The 27,234-nt window shown below is 38.6% G+C and overlaps 1 protein-coding gene across 1 annotated transcript; it reads right to left on the reverse strand.

The window, feature by feature from the left end:
- On the reverse strand, positions 1-26,925 carry HAVCR1 (hepatitis A virus cellular receptor 1). Its single transcript, XM_067730135.1, has 8 exons — positions 26,827-26,925; positions 24,633-24,965; positions 21,094-21,462; positions 17,859-17,957; positions 14,296-14,351; positions 11,163-11,277; positions 10,268-10,304; positions 1-2,658 (listed from the first exon to the last, which is right to left on the reverse strand). The coding sequence occupies exons 1-8, from the start codon at positions 26,870-26,872 to the stop codon at positions 2,556-2,558; spliced, it is 1,158 nt and encodes a 385-aa protein (XP_067586236.1). The 5' UTR covers positions 26,873-26,925; the 3' UTR covers positions 1-2,555.
- Positions 26,926-27,234: the final 309 nt, after the last annotated feature.

The following is a 27,234-nucleotide window of genomic DNA, read 5'->3' on the forward strand; positions in this document are numbered from 1 at the left end:
ACTTGCATGTACTCACAAAATTATCTTCACAGCCATCAATGAAAGATTGGTTCCTCTACTTTTAAAGATGTGCAGAATTTCCTAAGTTCAAATATATAGCTTTAATTATACCAGTGTCCTAAAGCCCCAAGATCGATTGTAGAAAATGGAATCTCGATGGTCTCAAAAGATCAAAAACAAAAGTAAATTCATTATATAAAATTGGTACTTTTACAGAAAAGAATTTAATATTAACTAAGTACCTCCCCTTCCTTCCCTCTAACCCATGCTCCCTCTCAGTTATTGACAAATTTTTGTACAGTTTAAAATGATAGCCAAATTACCCAATATCAACTTTTCAAAAACAGAAACATTATTCAGAAAAATAATAAAAGGTACCATATAGCAAGAGACTTATGAATGCAACACCGTTGAAATTATTTACTGAGCACTGATGCTAGATCTATCACTACCAACTCCACACACACACAAAAGAAACCTTTGCATTTCTGTAGTGTTTTTCACTTTTATTTTTCTCACAAAGAATATGTCATTGGAATTACCACTATACACCAATGTATGTTTGGAAATAATTCTAAGAGGTGTAAAAAAAATTTAGCACAACATTGTAAATCATCTCTACTTCATTAAAAAATATATTAAAAACTTAGGCATAAAGAATGATTTATCCTAATGTCATCAATGTTACTGGTAAGAGTTAGGATTAGAACTCAGGTCCTATCTCTAATTCTGTGTACCATCCGCTTTCTCCCAGTTTCCCCATCTTGTTTCACAGAATGCTACTGGGTATGCCAGTAGTCATGGTGCTCAGGGATTTTAAACAAATTTTGGAAATGCTGGATTGAATAAAGTCGATCAAATTCCCACAACCTGTAATGTGTCATCACAAAACTCCAGGAAGGATATGGAGAATAGAGCACGCATCAAAAAATTCAAAGCCCCACAAGCCACAAAGCAGGTAACAAACGTGAGCCTGCAGGCAAGGCAAGGGCTGGGGCGGGGCTGAGGGATGTGGCGCCATCTAGTGGGGCCCTGGCTGCATAGGGATGCAGCCCGATGTTGTTAGCTCTTTCCAGAGAAGTTATCCATCTTGACATTAATTTGAAATCACTGTGGTTATGCATGTTGTCTTGAATTTAAAAAAAAAAAAATCCCTGTAGTTGGAATATAATTTTTTAAACTAGATCAGCCTGGTCCCACTTGTGAAAACTATTATACAATGTTTAGCAATCTTCTTTGCCCCATAACCTTTATTCAGAGGTCCTGTTAATTTCCCAGAACTCCGCAGAAGTGTCAAAAACATTGCCTTCAAAAACGAGCATCCAGCCCTCATGGACCACTTTGGTGAGAGTAGCTCTGAACACCTCCCAAATAACTCAAGCATGAGTTGTTTCAGGGTTTGCTCAAATTGAAATTAATTTCCAGTCTTGTTAACTGTTCATGTAGAAATGCTCCTAGTGATTAAAAATATCCTTACCGTTAGCCTTTCTCTAACTCTTCTGGAAAAACCAAAAATTTAATTGAGCTGTGAAAAAGATATAACACAGGAATTGATTCAATATGAAAAAGACCCTTTATCCTTCCAAAACAATTTTAAAAATCAAAGTGGTTCGAGGACAATTTAGCATTTTGGTTGAAACTGGTAACACTCTCAAACAACACTATTATATTTGCAAACTAGCTTTTCTAAGTCAGAAAGCCTCTTTTACTACTCCCTCCCCCTCTTTTTTCCTTTTATTTCCACCCTACCTCATTCTAAAAATTACATCAGAGAGTCTGCCAGTTGTCTGCATAAGTGCCTAGAACTGTGGCACCAATGTAGCAGAAACAGCATAAATCATGTGGCAATTGATTTTCTTCCCCTGGTGTCTCCATGGTCCACTCACTACGCTAGCTTCTTCTAACTGCTAAAATACCCATCCTGGTCCCAGGGAAAGCAATTCTATTTCCAGAGCCCTGAGAAACCAGATCTACCTATAATGGCAAAATCACACTCACATTTTCCCATTGTGTAAATAAAAACCTGTACACTCCCATGATTTGAAACCCTTGGGGGCCCTAAGGAATATAACATTTGAAGTTACTTGATTAAAAAAAAAGACAATCATGAAATGCTTCCAAGTTAAGTCCTTTAAGTCCCAAATTGGATTTGCTGATTTTAAGTGGTATTCAGCTCTTCTTGACAGCTTTGGTAACTGAGGTAGTAGTGTTTATTCTGTCTCCCCAAGGAGAATTCTTGATAGAAAACAGGATTCATAGGGTCTAAAGAGAATGTACAATTCTAAGGAATAAATTTCATGTTTTGGAGAGAGCTCTGCAATGACCAGAAAGATTAAACCAGTTTTAGTATAAAAAATTAGGACAATGTTACAGAGGTTGACGGTACACAGATGAGCTACACTCACTCTACCCAATATCACCGACTGGTTGGAATGCCATGGGAAACTGATGGAAAAATTGTCCTGCTTCATGAAAGGACTCTGGCACAGTGATATCTGGTCACTGTCTTCCACAGTCAAGGGCATAATGCCTTAGAAGGCCACTGGATCCATGACTTAATGAAGGTCATCAATAATGTAGATATTGTCTTCTGCTCGGACAGGCTTCAGAGCTGCATTTTTCAAAGCTCCAATGTGAGAGTCCCTCAACGGAATCACACTACAGAAAGAATAACATGAGTAAGAGAAAAGCAGACCACTTCTCAAGTATGAGCAGTGCATTTGTTTATGTTCAAGTAAGAATGGGTATTTGCATTTCCCAGAACCCCATTCACACAGCCTATGAAATAAATAGAAGCTTTCAGAGTTGTGAATATGAAATTTCAGGAAAGTCTGTTTAATAAGCAGGTAGAAAACCTCAGCAGTAGTTTCAGAAACCTCAGACTGGTCTCCTTCTAGAGTCTCATGTAATAGAATACAAAAATTAAAAATCTAGGGACTTCCCTGATGGTCCAGTGGTAAAGAATCTGCCTTCCAATGCAGGGGACACAGGTTCAATCCCTGGTCGGGGAACTAGGATTGCACATGCCATGGGGCAACTAAGCCCGTGTGCCAGAACTACTGAGCTTGCAGGCCTCAGTGAGAGAGCCCTCATGCTGCAAACTACAAAGCCCACACACTCTGGAGCCCACGTGCCACAACTAGAGAGAGAAAACCCGTACACCACAACTAGAAAGAAGCCCATGCACTGCAACAAAAGATCCCACATGCCTCAAAGAAGATCCCATGTGCCACAACTAAGACCCGATGCAGCCAAATAAATAAATAAATATTTTTAAAAAAAACAAAGAAAGAAAATCTAAGAAGACAAACATCAGACATCAAATTGAAGTACTAAACCAGTATACATATTCTCAAAGACGGCTAGGAAATGGTTTGGCTAGTGTTTTTCCAACTGTGGACTGTGACCCTTTAGAGAGGGTTATTAAATCTATTTAGTGCTCTATATCCTGTTTTTAAGATAAATATATATAAGTATACAAAATATCAGAGCATACTGGTATAGTAAAATAGTATTGTTTCATCAAAGTGTATACTAGATCATGGAGTCAAAAATCTTACCATGCCTTAATGGTCAAAATTAGAAAGCCATGGGTTAAATGACTTTTATAACACATATGCTCACACATCAATATGAATAGGTCATTTGTGGAGTTTTGATATTGCTACTCTTTTATAATTTGTAGTGTATACAGTTACTACTTTTTATTAGTTAAGCCTGCCCAGAAATGATATGAAATGTACTACATCTTCATTCAGCTCTGATCTTTAAATGGATTAGTCACACATGTGTGGAAACCGTTTAGGTGTCAGCAGCTCAAAATGAATCAATGTGATATAGGTGCACCAAAAATAACTTCATGGGGAAATGCTCAGTTTTGGTTTTGTTTTGCTTTGCTTTGCTGTATTATACAGTATTTCCTACAATGAATATTTTCTTTTCTAATTAGATGACAAAAAGTGAAACTTTAAAAAAACGTTAACAGCAAAAGGACAAAAATAAACTAAAAGGATGCTATCTTTCATGCTTTTCTGCCTGTAGGGAGTATTTTTTTTCTGCCGTTCCTGGAAGCAGATAGTCAAAAATTTCTATAAGTATAGGTTTTGGACTCTAAGAGACATAAGACTGAGTCTTTTACCTGCTGTGGTGTGTGACCTTGGATGTTGCTTAACATCTCTAAACCTGTTTTCCAATCTGTAGACTAAGAATAATAATAGTGCCTATGAAGGGTTTACAGGTTCACTGCTGTGAAGGGCATGACTGCAATAATAAAAGCCAATGTTTATGGAACACTTGCAATATGTTTGGCATAGTTCAAGGCATGTTCTGTGGATTGGCTCATATGATTAACTCAGACATAGGAAAGACTATGTAATAACATCCAATGAAAGAGAACTAGGAATAACATCTGGCAGCTTAAGAGGGATGGATTTGGAATCGAAGAAAGACCTGTTTAAAGCCCAAGCTGGACAATCACAGAAAGACAGACAAAATGAAAAGGCAGAGGACCATGTCCCAGATGAAAGAACAAGATAAAACCTCAGAACAAGATAAAACTAAATGAAGTGGAGATAGGCAAACTTCCAGAAAAAGAATTCAGAATAATGATAGTGAAGGTGATCCATGACCTCAGAAAAAGAATGGAGGCAAAGGTCAAGAAGATGCAACAAATGTTTACCAAAGGTCTAGAAGAATTAAAGAACAAACAAACAGAGATGAATAATACAATAATTGTAATGAAAAATACACTAGAAGGAATCAATAGCAGAATAACTGATGCAGAAGAACGGATAAGTGACCTGGAAGACAGAATGGTGGAAATCACTGCTGTGGAACAGAATAAAGAAAAAAGAATGAAAATAAATGAAGACAGCCTAAGAGATTCTCTGGGACAATATTAAATGCAACAGCATTCGGATTATAGGGGTCCCAGAAGGAGAAGAGAGAGAGAAAGGACCAGAGAAAATATTTCAAGAGATTATAGTTGAAAATATCCCTAACATGGTAAAGGAAATAGCCACCCAAGTCCAGGAAGTGCAGCGAGTCCCATACAGGATAAACACAAGGAGAAACACACCAAGATACATAGTAATGAAATTGGCAAAAAGTAAAGACAAAGAAAAATTATTGAAAGCCACAAGGGAAAAACGACAAATAACATACAAGGGAACTCCCATAAGGTTAACAGCTGATTTCTCAGCAGAAACTCTACAAGCCAGAAGGGAGTGGCATGATATACTTAAAGCGATGAAAGGGAAAAACCTACAACCAAGATTACTTTACCCAGCAAGGATCTCATTCAGATTTGATGGAGAAATCAAAACCTTTACAGACAAGCAAAAGCTAAGAGAATTCAGCAACACCAAACCAGCTCTACAACAAACGCTAAAGGTACTTCTCTAATTGGGGAATACAAGAGAATGAAAGGACCTACAAAAACAAACTCAAAACAATTAAAAAAATGGTCATAAGAACATACATATTGATAATCATCTTAAATGTGAATGGATTAAATGCTCCAACCAAAAGACACAGATTGGCTGAATGGATACAAAAACAAGACCCATATATATGCTGTCTACAAGAGATCTACTTCAGACCTAGGGACACATACAGACTGAAAGTGAGGGGATGGAAAAAGATATTCCATGCAAATGGAAATCAGAAGAAAGCTGGAAAAAAAAAAAAAAGAAAGCTGGAGTAGCAATACTCATATCAGATAAAATAGACTTTAAAATAAAGAATGTTACAAGAGACAAGGAAGGACACTACCTAATGATCAAGGGATCAATCCAAGAAGAAGATACAGCAATTATAAATATCTATGTACCCAACATAGGAGCACCACAATATGTAAGGCAAATGCTGACAGCTATAAAAGAGGAAATTGACAGTAACACAATAATAGTGGGGGACTTTAACACCTCACTTACACCAATGGACAGAACATCCAGACAGAAAATTAATAAGGAAACACAAGCTTTAAATGACACAATAGACCAGATAGATTTAATTGATGTTTATAGGACATTCCATCCAAAAACACCATATTACACTTTCTCCTCAAGTGCACATGGAACATTCTCCAGGATAGATCACATCTTGGGTCACAAATCAAGCCTGGGTAAATTTAAAGAAATTGAAATTGTATCAAGCATCTTTTCCAACCACAACACTATGATATTAGAAATAAATTACAGGAAAAAAATGTAAAAAACACAAACACATGGAAGCTAAACAATATGCTACTAAATAACCAAGAGATCACTGAAGAAATCAAAGCAGAAATCAAAAAATACCTAGAGACAAATGACAACAAAACACGATGATCCAAAATCTATGGGATGCAGCAAAAGCAGTTCTAAGAGGGAAGTTTATAGCAATACAACCCTACCTCAAGAAAAATCTCAAATAAACAATTTAAACTTACACCTAAAGGAACTTGAAAAAGAAGAACAAACAAAACCCAAAGTTAGTAGAAGGAAAGAAATCATAAACATTAGAGCAGAAAAAAATGAAATAGAAACAAAGGAAAAAATAGCAAAGATCAATAAAACTAAAAGCTGGTTCTCTGAGAAGATAAATAAACCTTTAGGCAAACTCATCAAGAAAAAGACTGAAAGGACTGAAATCAATAAAATTAGAAAAGAAAAAGGAGAAGTTACAACAGACACCGCAGAAATACAAATTAGCATAAGAAACTACTACAACAAACTCTATGACAATAAAATGGATAACCTGGAAGAAATGGACAAATCCTTAGAAAGGTATAACCTTCCAAGACTTAACCTGGAAGAAATAGAAAATATGAACAGACCAATCACAAGTAATGAAATTGAAACTGTGATTAAAAACCTTCCAACAAATAGAAGTCCAGGACCACATGGCTTCACAGGTGAATTCCATCAAACATTTAGAGAAGAGCTAACATCCACCCTTCTCAAACTCCTCCAAAAAATTGCAGAGGAAGGAACACTCACAAACTCATTCTACGAGGCCACCATCACCCTGATACCAAAACCAGACAAAGACACTACAAAAAAAGAAAATTACAGACCAATATCACTGATGAATATAGATGCAAAAAATCCTCAATAAAATACTAGCAAACAGAATGCAACAACACATTAAAAGGATCATACACCATGACCACATGGGATTTATCCCAGGAATGCAAGGATTCTTCAATATATGCAAATCAATCAATGTGATACACCACATTAACAAATTGCAGAATAAGAACCATGTGATCATCTCAATAGACGCAGAAAGAGCTTCTGACAAAATTCCACACCTGTGTATGATAAAAACCCTCTAGAAAGTGGGCATAGAGAGAAGGTACCTCAACATAATAAAGGCCATATACCACAAACCCACAGCAACATCATTCTCAATGGTGAAAAACTGAAAGCATTTCCTCTAAGGTCAGGAATAAAACAAGGATGTCCAGTCTCACCACTATTATTCAACATAGTTTTGGAAGTCTTAGCCACAGCAATCAGAGAAGAAAAAGAAATAAGAGGAATACGAATTGGAAAAGAAGAAGTAAAACTGTCAGTGCTGGCAGATGACATGATACTATACATAGAAAATCCTAAAGATGCAAAGTAATCCTTATCAAATTACCAATGGCAATTTTTAAAGAACAAGAAAACTACTAGAGCTAACCAATGAATTTGGTAAAGTTGCAGGATACAAAATTAATGCAAAGAAATCTCTTGCATTCCTATACACTAACCACGAAAGATCAGAAAGAGAAATTAAGGAAACAATCCCATTCACCATTGCAACAAAAAGAATAAAATACCTAGGAATAAACCTGCATAAGAAGGTAAAAGACCTGTACTCAGAAAACTGTAAGACATTGATGAAAGAAATCAAAGATGACACAAACAGATGGAGAGATATACCATGTTCTTGGATTGGAAGAATCAATATTGTGAAAATGACTATACTACCCAAAGCAATCTACAGATTCAATGTAATACTTATCAAATTACCAATGTCATTTTTTACAGAACTAGAACAAAAAATCTTGAAATTTGTATGGAGACACAAAAGACTCCAAATAGCCAAAGCAATCTTGAGAAAAAAAAAACCAAAAAACAGATCTGGAATCAGACTCCCTGACTTCAGACTATACTACAAAGCTGTAGTAATCAAGACAATATGGTCCTGGCACAAAAACAGAAATTTAGATCAATGGAACAGGATAGAAAGCCCAGAGATAATAAACTCATGCACCTATGGTCAACTAATCTATGACAAAGGAGACAAGGATATACAATGGAGAAAAGACTGTCTCTTCAATAAGTGGTGCTTGGAAAACTGGACAGCTGCATGTAAAAAAATGAAATTAGAACACTCCCTAACACCATACACAAAAATAAACTCAAAATGGATTAGAGACCTAAATGTAAAACCGGACACTATAAAACTCTTAGAGGGAAACATAGGAAGAACATTCTTTGACATAAATCACAGCAAGATCTTTTCTCACCCACCTTCTAGAGTAATGGAAATAAAAACAAAAATAAACAAATGGCACCTAATGAAACTTAAAAGCTTTTGCACAGCAAAAGAAAGTATAAACATGATGAAAAAACAACCCTCAGAATGAGATAAATATTTGCAGACGAATCAACGGACAAAGAATTAATCTCCAAAATATATAAACGGCTCATGTACCTCAATATCTAAAAAACAAACAACCCAATCCAAAAGTGGGCAGAAGACCTAGATAGACATTTCTCCAAAGAAGACATACAGATGGCCAAGAAGCACTTGAAAAGCTGCTCAACATCACTAATTATTAGAGAAATGCAAATCAAAACTACAGTGAGGTATCACCTCACACCAGTTAGAACGGCCATCATCAGAAAATCTATATTACCATATGACCCAGCAATCCCACTACTGGGCATATGCCCAGAGAAAACCATCATTCAAAAAGACACATGCACCCCAATATTCATTGCAGTGCTATTTATAATAGTCAGGTCATGGAAGCAACCTAAATGTCCATCGACAGATGAATGGATAAAGAAGATGTGGTACATATAGAGAATGGAATATTACTCAGCCATAAAAAGGAACGAAACTGGGTCATTTGTAGAGACATGGATGGACCTAGAGACTGTCATACAGAGTGAAGTAAGTCAGAAAGAGAAAAACAAATATCGTATATTAATGCATATATGTGGAATCTAGAAAAATGGTATAGATGAACCAGTTTGCAAGGCAGAAATACAGACACAGATGTAGAGAACAAACATATGGACACGAAGGGGGGAAGTGGGGGTGGGGAGGGATGAATTGGGAGATTGGGATTAACATATATTCACCAATATGTATAAAATAGATAACTGATAAGAACCTGCTGTATAGCACAGGGAACTCCACTTCGCTGTACAGTAGAAACGAACACAACATTGTAAAACAACTATATCTCAAAAAAAAAAAGTCCAAGCTGGACCAAATGAAGCAGGCTATTTGGATTTGGAAGTAGGCAGATGTTTCCTACCATTACAGACAGGTGTTTGGGGAAATGACTACATGAATGCATATAAAGAGGATTTCACTTTCCCTGGGCAATGGGGTAGATTTGCAAAAAATTCAAGTGCTATGAGGCCCAACAACTAATGTAAAGGAACAGAGCAGGCTGGGCATGTAACAATGGGGATGGTGGGAAGGGGGGGGAGCTGGAAGCACGTGCCTTAGCCTGTGCCTTTGTATGTCTTCAGCCTGGAGTCATCTTCCTCCAGATCTTTGCAGAACTGCCTTCTGCTCCGTTGGGGCTCACTCACATAGCCTATTGCCTTGCTCTGTATTCCCCATGGCATTTCTCTGCAAGTTCTAAAAATACCCTGCTTATTCATTTATACGTTTCTGTCTGTTTTGTCCATCTCTTTGGAATTTAGTAGGCATTCAATAAACACTCAATAAACAAAGCCCTGAATGAAATCAAATAACAAACCAAACAACCCATTCAAATGTCCCATCAAACAAAATCTGCAATTTAGTTCTCTTGCTCTAGCGGTCAGGTTTGAGGTACTGTTTCTGGAGCAGTTCTGGCGCAATTCCAGGGAAATACAGAGATGCTAAAAATATCACTGGAAGGTTGGACGGCAATGGAGGTGTCCTATATACTAGATTTTTCAGGATCCAGAGTATAAAATGGAGAGTTCAGAAGGAAAAGAGAGAAATTATCCTTATTTTTACTAGAGTAAGAATATCAAAAAGCATTGACATAAACTTTCAACCTTACCGTAGCAGCTCCACCTTGCTACTCAGGCAAAAATATCCTAAATTGGGGAAGAAGTGAGAGAAAATTAAACATGTAAGATACAGAGTTCATGAGATTTTTTTTCCAAACAAGTATATTATTACTGTTATTACTTTGATATGAACAAAATCTGTACAGACCTCAGAAGCTGAAAAAATTAATTTACAAGAAAATATTTTTAAAAAGAAGGGGAAAAAACCCAATCTGGACCCTCGCCTGATAACTCCAGGTAACTTTTTTTGAATCTGTAGGAGCCAAATAAGCCCCTTAGTGTAAAGTATCTCATGTTTACTAATAGTTTAGTGTATTCACCCATATGTCCCAACTTACTTTAATGCAATTATATTTCACTGTAAAAAAAATGGGGGATTGTGTTTCTTCCATAGGTGACAGGTTTTACACACACGCACAACTGGTGGAAGGAGACCAGGAGGCCCTGGATGGCTGCCTTGTGAACCCCTTTGTTCTACTCTTAGCCCTGAAATCATGTATCCCTCTCAATGTCCCATTTGCTTCTTCTGTTAAGTGGGTGTTGTAACACCCTCAACAATTTCACCCCCTATAGGGCCAAAACTTGGTTCTTGAGGGAAGGGGGAAAGGAGGAATGAACACATCTTATATATTACAATGGCTTGCTACCTTCCAAACCCCAACTCTACCCAATCAACATTTATTTCTCCATATTTAATTTTTCCTATGGAGAATTTAAATATCATGTTTCTCTCTATGGGACAATAATTTTAAGATAAAGAAAAAATAAAAAAAGAACAACGTAAAAACCAAGGAAGTTATGTGAAATTCAAATCATGTGGTGTGTAGGGCTACAGGCAGTTTGGCTCAAGAAAACTCCCGCAGGCACAGTCCTGAGGTGACTTACTTTTGCTAATCATGAAAACCAAAAATGTGAGCAATGATACGAAGGCAGTAACACAGACTCCAATGTAGACTCCCTTATTGGTGCTCATCCATGGATCTTGTGCCAGCGTCACAAGCTAAGGAAACATCAGCAGACCAAAAAAAAAAAATCTTCTTAGAATTATGGGTAGAAAACATTTCTGAAAATAATGTACACAGACACACTTATCTTTATTGGCCTTTGGCTAGTTCCGGATCATGAGGGGAAGACCAAATGATTTAAAATTATAACCATGTGGTGAAATTCTAAGACAATTTAGAATTCAGAATGTATTTGGGGATGGTGGAAATGTTTTATCTCTTGCTTGCGGTGGTATTTACAGAGGTGTATACATTTGTCAAAACTCAAACTGTACACTTCAAATGAGTGTGCTTTATTATATGTAAATTATACCTATTTTAAAAAATTAATAAGCTATTTTCATAAATAATCCTCTTATGATATTAAAAAAGAAAACAACAATTTTTGTTCCTATATAAGTTGACGTGGTGGTGTTATCTCAAGCTATGTGAATGTGTTCAATTATTAAAATTGGCCCTTGATTACAAAACTTTTTTTTTAACTAGAATTCAAGATTCCATCTATGTATTTATAAATGGACTTGAAAGTAGATGCTCATATACATGGCCCTGCTTAACAATTAAAATGTTGCACAACTGGAAAGAAATACAACTTCATTTAAATCTCCTAGTATGGTTCATAAGGGATCATCACCTCCTGGAATAAAACTGAAATACGCCATGCATCATGTTCAGCCCCTTTACATAACTTAACTCTAATCCTAAAGAGGCCCCATGGGGTAGGTATTTTAACAGAAAGGAAGTGAAGATCAGAGAAAAAGATTAAGTCTCAAATCTCTTCCTGCATAAGAGTTTAATCTCTGGAGTCAAAATTCCAGCTCTTTTACTTAGTTGCTGTGTGACCCTAGACATGTTATTTATCCTCTCTGAACCTCTGTTTCTCTGTCTGTCAAATGCAGATTAAATAGGGTTCTTGGGAAAGATAATTTAGGTACTTCCTGATCAACACTATGAGGAACACAAAGGATGGTGACTTACAATATGAGCTGTCCTTGCTTAAAGGGGGAACAGCCAGTGTCTTGGGAGGAAAAAGCTGTGTAATTACCTTACTTGTGGGGGGTAAAGGGGTTACATGGAACATGGAGTTACAGGAAGCAGGCTTTGCTTCCTTTTTAAAAATATTATGTTACATGAAAACTGCAGTTTCATTTTAGAATGTGCAGCTAAGCATAAAGAAAGGAAAACAAAAATCAACCATAATCCCAACATCCAGAAACAGCCACTATTACCATTTTTCATTACATACTCTTCTAGAATTTTATCCTAGTGTTTTTCTTAACAGAAGTAGTTACTATATTCAATATATACTACAGTATATACACTACACACACACACACACACACACACACACATTTTTTGGTCGTGCTGCACGGCATTTGGGATCTTAGCTCCCCAACCAGGGATCGAACCAGCACCCGCTTCATTGGAAGCACAGAGTCTTATTAACCACTGGACTGCCAGGGAAGTCCCTACACTATTTTAAAAGTTAGTTTTTTCATTTAACAATCAACACTGTCTTCTCATGTCAGTAAATGCACTGCAGTGACAACATGTTTAATGGCAATAAGCGGGCATGCTTAACTGACTAAGTAATTAATCCCTTATTATTGAACATTTAGGTTGTTTATAACATTTTCATGAGTACAAATAACAGCAATGAACATCTTTTCTTATACATCTTCACATATTTGTTCAATTCTCTCCCTAATATGGAGTTCAGGAAGTTGATTTACTGGGTCGAAATATATGCTGCTTGGTTTCAGGATACCTGGGAGACACCTTGACATCTTCAGAGTCAAGACACAAAAAGCCCACGATTTTGCCTGTTGTGAACTTGCTTCTACTTGCTGCTAAACATACCTGTCCTGCCGGTAACTGAGGTAAAGAACAATCTCATCGTTCAGAATGTTTGTTTCTTTTTTCTTAATCCAGCTATAACAATATAACAGTCATTTACGTTGTGGCAGTTCTGCTATTTAACAGGCATATACAAATTCAGCACATATCCATCAGATCAATCAGGGCCCATACCATAAGAGCTGTTAAAATCTTCAATATCATTCCTATGTAGTGGTGCTCTCGTTGTCACTAAGGTATGTAACATAAGGCCATTTGACCTCACACTAATAACCCCACTTGCCTGAGCTTGAATTTCTCTTACAATGGCCATGCTGCAACTTCTCACCAATTGTGATCAGGATGACGCTCATACCTGAAGCTCTTTAGGTTTGTTGCTTCTAAGAATTATTTGCACGTGGTCAAAGGAAAGTTGGTTCACCCAAGGGAACCAAAAGTAAAGGACCTATTGATAAATTCTTCTAACTTAGGAAGATGAGGTTTTGATGAACATTATAAGAATAAAGCCCCTTAGATTTTTCTCAATCTAACTGTGGAAAAAGTATGACAACATCCTACAGAATCACAAATTTTTTCAAGATGTTAGGACCTTAATAAGTCATCATATGGGGAGGTTTATGTATAGAAAGACTCAGAAGTGGCCTCAAAATTTCTATATAGGAGGACAATTGGGTTGGAAAAGGATATTAGGGGGCCTATGTTTAAGCAAGCACACTTTCATTTATGTAATACTTTTAGTTGGGATGGTCCCCATTCCACCACATCAATTCAAAGCGCGTTACTTCTCTAACGATCACTGAAGCCGTCCTTGGTATGTAACATTAACGCATGATCCTTGAATTAATTCACTCATTTTTTCTAATTTTCTGGGCAGGAGAAAGTCTGTAGTGTGTGTGTGTGTGTGTGTGTGTGTGTGTGTGTGTGTTTGTGTGTGGAGAGAGAGAGTAAAATATCACTTTTCAGGTATTTCTGACAACTAGTGCATCTATATAAACTTTTTAAGTTAATTAAAGCATCCTTATTTAAGAGTCAAATTCTTTTCTTCCTTTATTTGAAATGTGTGGACTAGTCTTACAATAACAATCTCTAAATGTAACTTGCTTCCAGGGAGACATACAAGTGAATCTGGCTAATAAAGTAGGAAGGAATATGCTTACAGTTTGATTGTTATGCCAAAGGGCATCTGGAGACTGGGTCACAGTGCCATACCCATCTGCTCAACAAGAAGGAAAATGAATTAGAAAGACAAAAAGTATTGAATTTTCACTGCAAACACCAAATATATTCACATTGCCTTCTGGTAATGAATGAAAAGTTGAATAATCATATAGCTAAATGTTGTAGGCTTGCAAGAGTTATACCAAGTTACTAACATTTATTAATTTAACCTGTAAGGTTGTGCTTCTTAAACAGTTTTGTCATGGACCCTTCCAAAATGAACCCTTTTTTTTCTCTCTGTGGAAAAAAATGCACGTACACAGAAAGTTTACCTACAATTTTAGAGCAGTCATAGTGGCCCATTATCAGAAGTAGGTTAAAAATTGCCACTTAAAGTTATGTAATTAATATTTTCATGACAGCTAAGAAGCTGCCAGTGAGGATGCTCAGAGGCCATTGCACATCCAAAGAGCAGAACCACCCCGTTCAAAATAGTTGTTACATTGGTTTTATATTCAAAATGTGTGTGAAATGTACTAAGATATCTGAAATAGGTGGCATCCAACTCCTACATTATATGCCACAGTGCCTAGACATTGTTGCAGAAGTGCTTTAGAAAATACGTTATATCAGCCCCAAGGCCAAAGTATCTTATACTACCTAAAACCCCAATATAAAAGGATATTATGCCTTAAAGTTTTGAATATCCAAATTTTAATAGTGTTTAAAATATCTCGTTTGTCATACAGAACATATACTGTTGGCCCTCCTAAGCAACTATAGGTCAAATACAGGTTTCTTTTTACTGACCACTTTACATGCTTATACCAATTTTTTAAACCCCATTTTATAGATGAGGAAACAGATCTGAAATGGTTAAAGTTTCCAACTCTAGTAAAAGACAATAGCCTCAGCTCATAACCACCACACACATTGCATTCCCATTCAGTGAAAATACTGCAGGTCTTACGAATTCCCTAACTATTGACAACGCTATAAAAATGTCACTGTCTGGGCTTCCCTGGTGGCGCAGTGGTTGAGAGTCCGCCTGCCGATGCAGGGGACACGGGTTCGTGCCCCGGTCCGAGAGGATCCCACATGCCGCGGAGCGGCTGGACCTGTGAGCCATGGCCGCTAAGCCTGCGCGTCCGGAGCCTGTGCTCCGCAACGGGAGAGGCCACAACAGTGAGAGGCCCACGTACCACAAAAAAAAAAAAAAAAAAAAAAAAAAATGTCACTGTCCAGTGGCAATGAAACTGGACTAACTATATCCCCTCAAATTTTTACACTTTACATTACTGTGTCTACATTTTATTCATTCCGACACTACTTCTTAGAGAGCCAAAGACAATATCTACAGTCTAGGCTCTGTGTATGACTTGTGTTATAACCTTAAGTAAGTACTTCAGGTACAGAATGGGTGATGTTGCAAAAACAGCATAAAAAATAAATAAATAAAAACAACATGGACTTGGGTCAGATAAAACTTGACTTCAGTGCTGACAATGTCCCTTGGCAATGTGACCTTGATCAGGTCCTTTGTATATACATTTATGTATGTATGTATGTATATATATATATTTATATTTCTAGCTGGGGTAACCTTGAACTACAAGCTGTTGATAGCACTTGTCTGTCTCATAAAGTTGTCACATTAGAAGATGCACTAAACACCATATTAGACAAATATCAGCTATTACTATTATGTTATAATGAAAGGAGCAATAGGGGGAGGAACACAGTGCAATGGACTTTCCAAACATCACGTCCTTCCTTCCTCACAAACACGCAAAATGAGGAATGCAACAACTGCCCATGGGCATGCAGCCAGTAACTGGCAGTTGAATTGGAAGCTATCAATCCCCAAAGCAGAACTAAAGAGCCTCCCCAGTCTGGCAATGGCAGTAAGGAAGGTCTGCCCTGAAAGAATTAAATGAGGTAATATATGACAGTTTGCTGGCACATCCATCTGTCAAAAGGTGGGTAGCAGGCCATATGATGCCCAAACTTCCTTCCAGATTAACATTCTTTGCTTTGTGAGGCTTTAACCCACGGAATTCTGACTGGGGCACTGTAAGGATTTGGCTGGAGAGCCTCACAGACACTGACAAGATGGCAGCAGTCACAGAAGTCATGGGGACACAGCTGCTCCAATGTCTGTTCCATTCTGGAAAGCTCTACCCTGATCAGGTTTCAGTGACATATTTTAGAGAACGATTCTCCACTCCTACTTTCTTCTTCCTCATCGCATAAAAGTGTGGGTTGCAGCTGCTCCTACTGCTGTTACTTTGTATTTTAATCTACTTTCACTTTGTTTCTGTGCCCGGAAACAGTTCACACTAAGGAGTCTACTTTCAAAACCAAATGTCACCATTAGCTAATCCCAAGTGAATTGGTCCCTCTCTGAGTTTCACTTTGGCTCCATTTTAAACTAGCTAGCTTGCAGGAATGACTGGCAAAAGGTAGGCCATACTGGGGGTCCACTACAGATTGGCAACTCCTGAGCACGATGAGTCATGTGCACGGGGAGTCTTGCAAAGCTTCACCTTGTTTGGATGTATCACAGGCACAAGGACACATAAGCTAGCTCTGCATTACAAAGGGGTTCTGCATGTGGCACTCCCCAAATTTACCACCATAGGTAACAGAGGTAGCTGGTAAAGATGACAGGACTCAGCATCACCTTTCTCCATCACAGGAAAGACAGGTCAATCTTACATCTCAAGAGAATATGTACCTACCCAAATTGGGGAGAGTGGGGAAGACTTTTGTTAATTATTAATTAAATTAATATTTAATTCCTTGAGGTCCCTTTAAGGTGACAGTACTGTCCAATGTCTGAGTCTTGGTAATGAGCCCCAAAGCAATGTTCTTGGTACCTTGGCTCCTTCTGCAGTGGGGTGGAATAGCAGAATCTCAGCGGGGCATGCCTCTTTGGTGCCAGTGTCATGTGTCCTCAACCCATCTCAAAGTGTCCATGTGAAATGAAAACTTGACAAGGCAGAAGGGGAGCCTTCTGGCTCTACATAGCCTCTGGGTCTTAGAGGAAGCATAAACACAGGTGACCAGTTTGGTCCGGACCAGCGTAGTTTGGATTTAATTGTTTTAAGGCTCTGGCCCAAGGGAGTAAGCCCAATACTAAGTTTGAAGTCAAAGCTGGTTCATTTAATTTAGAAAAATACTGATATGCATGTGGATGTTCCCAAATCATATAAGCTGTCTATGCCGCTCAGTTGTATGTATTTCTGGACATTCTAAGTAATAGTCATAATTGCCACTAAATCTATCACTTACATTTTAACTGTGTCCCAAGATCTTTATCTTATTTAATCCTTGCAAGAATTCTACAAAATCAGTAACATTCCATCCATTTTACAAAGGATAAAAACTGATTGATTCAAAGAGGGTAAGATGTTTGTTCAAGTCGCATAGCTGACTGGAGTAGCCAGTGTTGGCACTCAAGGCAGATCTGTCTTATTCCAGAATATGTGTTCTTAACAATGTGCCGATGTTCATCAAAATTTGAAAGCTCCCAGGTGTTCAGGAAAGAAACGGAAGTTACCTGTTGAGCAAGAGTGCGATGGGGAGCCGGTTATATTTGTTTCTTGCTGTGTGGTAGGCTGGGTTTCCGCTCTCTGCGTAGGAGAAGATAAAGAAGCTACTGGAATGACAAGAATGGAAGAATGGTGTTCAATTTGTGGAGGAAAATTTCCACCCCCAAGAAAAATAAAAAACAAAACTACAATCAGGAGTTACCCTTTGACTTTCTTAGAAAATATTCAAGGATGGCCTTCAGGCAGTATACTGCCACATAGGTATTTCATTATCATGAATAAATCTGATCTAGAGAATGATCTGGAGAGCTTATCAATAGACAGAATTATTTCACTTTTTATACTCCTAGGATCCCCCTGAAGCCTACAACAGTGCATCTTATGTAGGACAACCAATTAAACTTTTATTCATACCAATGGCGTTGCACTTTTGTGGACCAGGGCCTTGAGGTGGGCACTAATCCACTCTCCCCGCTTCACAAGAACCCCAATCTGGTTTTCCTCACCTTATTCAAGTTCCTAATTATCCATCCGCACATCTTTTCAGGGAGATGCACACACTGACCAGCATGGAAAACATACTGAGAATATTTAATTCCTTGAGGTCCCTTTAAGGTGACAGTACTGTCCAATGTCTGAGTTTTGGTAATGAGCCTCAAAGCAATGTTCCTGGTACCTTGGTTCCTTTTGCAGTTGTGTTTTGGTCACTCTTTTTTTTTTTTTTTTTTGCGATACGCAGGCCTCTCACTGTTGTGGCCTCTCCCGTTGTGGAGTACAGGCTCCGGACGCGCAGGCTCAGCGGCCATGGCTCACGGGCCCAGCCGCTCCACCGCATGTGGGATCTTCCCGGACGGGGGCACGAACCCGTGTCCCCTGCATCGGCAGGCGGACTCTCAACCCCTGCACCACCAGGGAAGCCTCCAGTCACTCTTTTTATAAGACTGATTTCCTGTGTTATCTGATTCATCTTCCATTTCTCACCAAAAAGCTTCACCAAGAGTTCTCAGGGTTATGTTTCCTTTTCCTTTCTTGAAATCTCTTCTTTATTTTCTATCAGACATTTCACTTTACCTGCAGAGTTGACCACTTGCCTCTTAATAAGATCTTTACATCCCTTCCTCTTAGAGCACTACAGAAAATCAGAGCAAGTTAGTGGTGCTGGCTGGACAAGAGTTCCCAAACCTGGGCTTTCCTCATTGCCTCTCACTGGTCTTTCTATTTCCACTCCCCCACCATGGTGTTCACATTTCAACATCATCTCTTCTCTTGTTTTGAACTGTCTTTTGTTTTTGGTGGGGTTTGTTTGTTTGTTTTTGTTTTCCTCTAATGCTCAAATCTGTAACAGGATGTGGCTCTCTTTAGGAACTATAGGAATTAAGAACAGGATGAATCAGAAAGTCAGATGATCAGCGTCTTCAGTCAACTTAAATCCATGCAAAAGACCTCTTGAGCTTAACTTCATCTGCTAGTTTGGGTCTTTGTGGTCATCTTTCTTTTCTCCTCTGCTCCTACAACTTTATATCCAACCAGTGCATGAATATTTTAGGCAACTAGCATGGACGGGGCACAGAGCACAGAGAGGGAATGGATATAAAGATAAATTCCCCTGCCCTGGATCTGCTCCAGTGTTCACCTCCTTTCTATACTGTAAAGTTCAACTCTAAACTCAAACTCTTTAGGAAACTATCAGGATGCCTATAAGACTCAACTAATACTATCCCCCAGGAGGTCACATAAACCAACACTTTCCTTCTGAAACTCTGCTTTAAACAAAGGCCGTAACTTACACATGTTCACCAAACAAGGAGCACTAAGCCATCCGCCTCTGCAGGCACAAACTATTAAGAAGCTAACTCAATATTGAGAAAGTCAACAGATGCTCTAGTGTGTTCGCTGCCTGGAACAAAACTATTTTTCTTACAAAGTTTTATGGCTCTAAAATCCCAGTTTTAACCTAAAGACGTCTCTTTGAAACTCAGTTCAAAGTCCAATCCTTCAGATCCCTCCTGGTTGAATATAGACATGGTTCAACGGGAATGAAGGGAAATCGATATGTTCCATCAGACTTTTTCGGCTAAAAGGTTGTGATATTTGTGTTATTCCCCAGGATCCAGAGCCACTTTCAAGTGCCAAAGGGTTGTGGAGGCTTTGAGAACCTCCACTAAAAAGTTACATTTTTAATCCAAAAAATAGAAAGTTTGAACCTAAACATGTCCTCAGAATGGCAAGCTATTTCCCCAGCTTTAAGTCAAATTATTTTCCACTTGTATTAACCTAAACTTTAATCTAACATAAAGTTGAACTATGAACTATGTAGCCAGAATTGAAAAAACAAACGTGTGCACTCTAAATCCCATAAGTCCTTAAATCTGATGTTTACTTTGTCATCAGTATAAATAGCATTACTCTGCTACATAAATAAATTAAAGGATGCCAGAAGCAAAACTGTGTAAGTCACTGACACCCTGAAAAGGCAGGGTAATTGTATGAAGGCTTTTCCAGTGAGAATGCCAGATCAGGACAAATTCATCCAAACATAAGCTCTATGTTCATAATAGAAGGCAGCAAAGGCCCAACATTCAAATTAAAGGGGACAATCTTGACTCAACCATTTTCTATTCATATGACTGTCAACACTGAACTTAGACTCTGTGCCTCGGTCCTCACAAATGTAAAATAGGATTGAATCACACCTACAAGGCATAGGATTGTCATAAGAATGAAGTGGCTTAATACTTGTAAAGCAGTTAGCATGGTTCTAGAGTAAACATGAACTTCAATGAAATCTTATCCTCAAGTGTTGGGTGAGACTTCAGAATGCATTAAATGATCTCTATTCAGAGCTCCTTGTAAGGACAGAATCTCATTCACCTGACCCTGTTCTGGCATTCCCTATTTTTCCTCATAAGTCTGTGTTCAACTGGGCCAAATCCCCACCATCCTCCTTAGATGTCCAAGATCAGTGGTCTGGCTTTTTTATTTCTTTTTCTTTTTTTTTTTTTGCTATTAATGAATTCCTTTGAGAATCTGATAAAAAGTTATAGGGTCTCCTCACTCTGAAGATGCTTATACATACAAAAGGTGAATATAACATGGGACGGAGGTTCACAGATTCTGTGAAGCCAGGTTTGGAAGCCTATTCAAATCCTTACCCCAGATTGCACTTCTGCCTTAACACAACACCCTGGATGGTCTATATCCTCCCTTTTAAAGCCTTCTGGGCTCAGAAGCACATCTGTTTACCTGGCTGGAGGTTCTCTGTGGGTGCTGGCACTGGAAGAGCAGAGGTAGAGGCCCTCGTTGTTGTTGGAGCAGTGGTGACCATCGTTGTTGGTAGAGCAGTAGTGGTCGTCATTGGTGGTGGAGTAGTAGTGGTAGTAGTTGGTGGTGGAGTAGTAGTAGTGGTAGTTGGTGGAGTAGTAATGGTGATTGTTGTTGTTGGAGTAGTATTAGTGGTGGTAGTTGGTGGTGGAGCAGTAGTGGTCGTCATTGGTGGTGGAGTAGTAGTGGTAGTAGTTGGTGGTGGAGTAGTAGTGGTGGTAGTTGGTGGAGTAGTAGTAGCAGTGGTCATTGGTGGAGTAATAGTGGTCATTACTGTTGTGGTAGGTGGAGCTAGAAATCAACATGAAAGCAAGGATTCATCAAGCAGCAGGAAACAAGAGTCATGTGCTGGGCCTGTGCACCAACACAACCACTGGGACTGTCCCCAGGCAGAAGTGAGCACTTATCTCCCATGAACTCGGAGTTCTCCTCATTGGTCAACTAGAATATGTGACTGAGGAGGGAGTGAAGACATGTTCACAACAAGGAAACAGCTGCATTGAAAGGAATATATATGGGGAGGTTTGGAGATAAAAAAATGACACCTGGGATTTGTATCGAAGCCCTTTGAAAAGACTAGTCCCACATATCAGATTTATGTATCTTCATAAAGGTCTGTGGGGTAGGGAAAAAAGTCTAGAGCCTGAAGCCGTGTTTGTCCTCAGTGGCGTGTGACTAGGACCTAAATAGTAGTTCCCAAGAACCAGAATATTTACCAAACAAATAGCATTCCGTTCAGTCAGTCCTAAGGGTACCCTCCCAACAGACCTGCATCCTAAATGTGGATTAATTCACACCATTAACAAACGCTAGATAACACAGATGCCTTGTGCATTTGGTTTGAAGGTGGACTAGACCTTTTAAGGTTCCTTCCTTCCTAAGGGATAATAACAAAAGGTAATGACTTTGTCTCTTTCCAGAGTCAGAAATGGTATAGGACTCCAAACCACTTACTGAAGTCCTCAGAGCTACCCAGAGAAAGAACTGCAACTAGGATTAACCCAAAACACAGTGCCTGGCACAAAAGCAGAAATTGTAGGATTGAATCAAGAATGTGTACTTTTTTCTCACCAGGCATCTTTTTTGCCCACAAGAAGTATTCTTAAATTTCAACTCTACTAACTATAAATTAGAAGCTCAAAGCTCTTGAATAGGAGACAATTGGTGTGAAAACTCTTTTGAGGGATTGACGTCAATTTAGTTTGGAAACTAACTAATTTTTGCCTTAAAGAAGAAAAACGTTTTTTTCAACAAATATTTATGAGTGTCTATTATGTACAAGGCATTAGTAAATGTTTTAGGCTTTGGGGGTCCTGTGATCTCAGTGGTAATTGCTCAACTCTGTCAGTGTGAAAACAGCCATAGACAGTATATAAACTAATGGGTGTGGCTGTGTTCCAATAAAACTTTATTTATAAAACTGTTGGTGAGCCTGTTTTATAATCTAATCTGGTCCTAGGGCTACAGTTTGCTGACCCTGCTCTAACAGTGTAGTTAGAGGTTTTTAAGAAGAGTGCAATCCAATCCCCTCCCTTCAGTTTGAAATCAAATCTAGAGAAAAAAGGAAGCAAGCAAAAAAGTCTGATCAAAGGCTATAAAAAGGAAGAAACCTAACTGGCTTGTTTAACTAATGTGTCTTCCTCAGTGGTAAGTATTTTCTGAGGAAGAATCTAGGAAACTAAGGGTAGAGGAGCTGCTGAGGAAGAGCCCTAACAGAAGGTTGAAAAGTAAGCTGATTCTGTGAAAAGTGCAAGAAAACTTAAGCAAAAAATTGGATTGGAGGCAGAGAGTCACTTTGGCTCAGTTACGGACCCGTTTCCCACTGGACAGAGCAGTGGCTTTGTAAATATTCATCTATTAAAGAATTTCTAAGCACTCTAAAAGTCCCCTACTGGGACCTCCCTGGTGCTGCAGTGGTTAAGAATCCGCCTGCCAATGCAGAGGACAAGGGTTCGAGCCCTGGTCTGGGAAGATCCCACATGCCGCCAAGCAACTAAGCCGGTGCGCTACAACTACTGAGCCTGCGCTCTAGAGCCTGAAAGCCACAACTACTGAGCCCGCAAGCCACAACTACTGAAGCCTGCGTGCCTAGAGCCCATGCTCCGCAACAAGAGAAGCCACTGCAATGAGAAGCCCACGCACTGCAATGAAGAGCAGCCCCCGCTCTCTGCAACTAGAGAAAGCCCGTGCGCAGCAACGAAGACCCGACGCAGACAAAAATAAATAAATTAAAACAAAACAAAAAGAAACAAAAAAGTCCCCTACTAATTTCTTTCTCTATCCTTTTAAAAAAATATTCAGCCAGACCAATCAGATAATTTCACAACTCCAAGAATAATCTCTTCTCCACACGTTGCCTCGTCACATGTCTACATCTCCATCCTCTTTTGGTGTCTTTAAATTGCCTCCTACATATAGGTTCCCCAGAGTCAGCTATTTGCTGCATCAGAATTGACCTTATTTTACCTGCCTTTATAAAGGACACAAGCCAAGTACAAAAGTTGGGAGATTGCAATATCAAGTTCATTTAAATCAAAAAAGAGTCATAGCTTATGAAGGCCACAGGTATTGGATTCTGTTGTCAATAGAAGACTTTAGTGGGAGAAGATTCATTAGGAAAGAGCATCAGAAACCAGGAAATCCTGAAGAACCTGCTCCTTTCATCAAATGGCAAGAAAAATTAGGATGTCTACATCAAGATGGAAAAACGTAAACTTCCCAGATTTTTGGATTTTGTGAAATTCTTAAAAGCAACAGGTGAACGTTATTGAGATGCAAATGTTTTCATACTGCAATAAAGCCATTTTATTTTTTCAACAGTCAATTTAGTGATATGGTGTGAAATATGCTTCAAAAAATCCAAGACAGGACAGAGGGAGGGGGTGAAACTATATAGGCTTATACAATGTATATGCAACAAGACTGAATTGATGATTGTTAAAGCTAAATGATACATCTACTTGACAGGACCTTATATTACCTATTTTATATGTATGAATTCTCTATAAGTCTTAAAATGTTAAGACAGGACACTTGAGAATTCTTCTAAGACATAACCTCAGACAAAAGGGCAGTTCTTCAAGTGGAATAAATTTACCTCCATAAAAATGTTCACTGTGGAACAGTGAAAGCTTTTTCATGAACCAACTAGCATTTTTGAAGCACTGCTTTAGGAGATAGTTTGCTGACTGGGAAGATCTCTAGACTATGGTCTTGAATCAAGGTTAGTCTTTTTTTTTTTTAATTAATTTATTTTTTATTTTATTTATTTTTGACTGTGTTGGGTCTTAACACTTCATTCTACACTAATAGAAGTTATTCTATTCCAAAAGTTATTAGAAAACAAGATTATAGGAACCTCCTCTTTCCCTAATAAAGGAAGACAGTTAATATCAAACAGAAAACTCTTATCTCTGGGAACCCACAGGAAGTAATCAAAGAAAGGAGGAAGACAAGCTCACCTGGCTTTATACTCAAGTCTAGGGTGATTTTTATATCATTGAACCACCCTCTCTTCTCAACACGGCAACAATACAAGCCACTGTCAGCCTGAGCTGCATTCTCTATGGTCAAAGACACATCCCCTTCACCAATGTTTCCGTTTAGCTTATAACGTTTGTCCTTCTGAAAGGTGACACTGTATCCATTAGTCCAGATAATGGCACTTCCACAGCGAGTTAAAGGACATGCCCCTTGGCCCCAGCACATGCTCTTGACTTCTCCACCATAGGTGCAGGGTAGCCTGACAGACTGACCCTCCACTCCAGTCACTCGTGGGTAAGACGTTACACCATCTGTAAATAAAGAGAAACCTGAGCATGAGGTCTCAATATTTTAACTTTAATTTCATTCTCATTTTTTTTCTTTATATAGCTTCTTTGGTTTGTAATCATCTGACTATATCTTGAGTTTTAAAATTTAGTATAAGCATTTTTCTATGTTAACATATTCTTTAGCAGCGTTACTATTTACTAGATGTATTTGTAGATAAAACATCATATAAACGTTTTTCTGTATTCAGGATTATTTCCTAATAGGAAAAGATTTCCAAGAAAGAAAGTATCAGGATAAAGGGCAGAAATATATTCAGTCTCTTGGTGAATATGACCAAATTTCTTTCCAAAAGGTTTGAAACAAATGATACTCCAGTAATGCATGAGTGTGTGTGTACTTCATCCTGTGTTTGACAGGTATCTGCTTATTTAATAGGTAATACATACATGTGGCTTTTCCTCTCCCCTAGATTCAATCACTGTCTCAGTTGAAATCTGTTTTAAAAAGTCTATTGCATTTAAAGTTTTGATTTTCAATTTTTATTGCAATTTTAAAAATGGCTATTGCAAATAAAGTCATCTCACAACCCCTCTCTTATTTTTTAAAAAAAAAAAGCAGAGCTAGTGTTTTACTTAAAGCAGCATTGACTAGAAGGCAGAAGCCTAGTAAACTCTTTAGAAATCAGTTCTTAGAAAAAAGGGTTTATAATAGTTTCAGGAGGAACTGAGGCTTATCATGCTTTACGATCAATCCAAAAAATTTAAGCAGGGATCCTTTCTCGTGAGTTGATGACAGCCCTGCAATGCAGGTGGTAAGGTCCACTTACCCAGGTGAAACCAAAAAATCGGAGAATATTCGATCAAATACTAAATTTTGCCTCTTAAAAACAAATAGGCAGGAAAACTCTCTCCTGTGGCAGTGGCTTAAAAAACGCTGAATTGCCAAATGCAGTCTGGGTGGTCCTTGAAAGAAATCTGAGATTCAACAGTTAATCATAGTTAGGACTGAGCTGTGAGTTTGGGAAATGCTCTGGGAATAAAACACTCATTGTTACATAAATTAAGAGTCTATATTTTTCACTGGAATTCTGATAATATTTAATTTTGCTTAATGTCATTTTTGGACTACAAAGGTAATACATGCTAATTATAAAAATTTAAGTTTTAGAAGTATAATTTTAAAATGTACTTTCCTCACATTCCCACCTCTAGAGATTGTTTTTAAAACTTAGGATATGTCTATTTCTAAAATTTTTCCCTATCTCACAGAATGTTTTGAATTAACATATTTTTCTTTTTAAATTTTTTTTTTGGCCACACCGGGAGGCATGTGGGATCTTAGTTCCCCAACCAGGGATCAAACCCTCACCCCCTGCTTTGCAGTCACGGAATCTTAATCACTGGACTGCCAGGAAAGTTAAAATATTTTCTTTTTAAAAGAAATAGTTGCACATGGTTAAAAAAAATCAAACGGCACAAAATGGTACAATAAAGCACTCGTCTCCTTGCCACCCTATCCCCTTTTCTTCTTCCCGTCCCCTTCCACACCGTGATAACAACCGTTACTCTTTGCTACATACGCTTGAGTAGTTCATGCATACACAACCATCTACCTACTCCTTTTTTTGGTTTCAACACAAATGGCAGCACATGTCATCCTGTACTGCATGGTGCCTTGTTCACCTACCCATAGATTTTGTAATTCTTAGCATTTATGCAATTTCTTTGGTTTAAGGTGTCAGCCTGGTTCTTTGGTCACTAGTTGACCCCATTACCTTCCAACAAACCCCAAGAACACCTACCCTCCCCCACCACACCCACACCCCCACACACACTCCCCCTTCCTCAGCGCTTCCAAAGTACAGCCCACCTATTCACTTACCTGTCAGAAGGAGTATGAGGCCCAGGATGGCTACCCACGGATGCATGATGGTATCGGCCTGAAGGAAACACAGAGCACGCTGGTTGGTGTGCCCCCAAACCAGATGGTATCAGAACGAGTCTTAATTCTCAGATTGCAACTTCTCCTTTCACCCTGATGGGGGGAATCACATAAGACTACCTGCTGGAAACAAGACCATGCAAAGGCTTCAGGTCTGTTGGCTCCAGGTGACTGAGGGCTCTGACCCTTCCAACAGAAAGGCAAAGGTGTCCTCTGAAGCAGTCCCCTCTTCCCCAGCTCCTTTCCTATACTTAGAGTCCAAACTGACTCCAGGTGCTGACAGAGGAGATAAGGGAGCAAACAGGAAGGAAACCAGAGGCCGGCTTAGCCAAGGACACCAGAGCAAAG

The sequence above is a fragment of the Pseudorca crassidens genome, chromosome 3 (assembly GCF_039906515.1).
Source record: "Pseudorca crassidens isolate mPseCra1 chromosome 3, mPseCra1.hap1, whole genome shotgun sequence".
NCBI lineage: Eukaryota > Metazoa > Chordata > Mammalia > Artiodactyla > Delphinidae > Pseudorca > Pseudorca crassidens.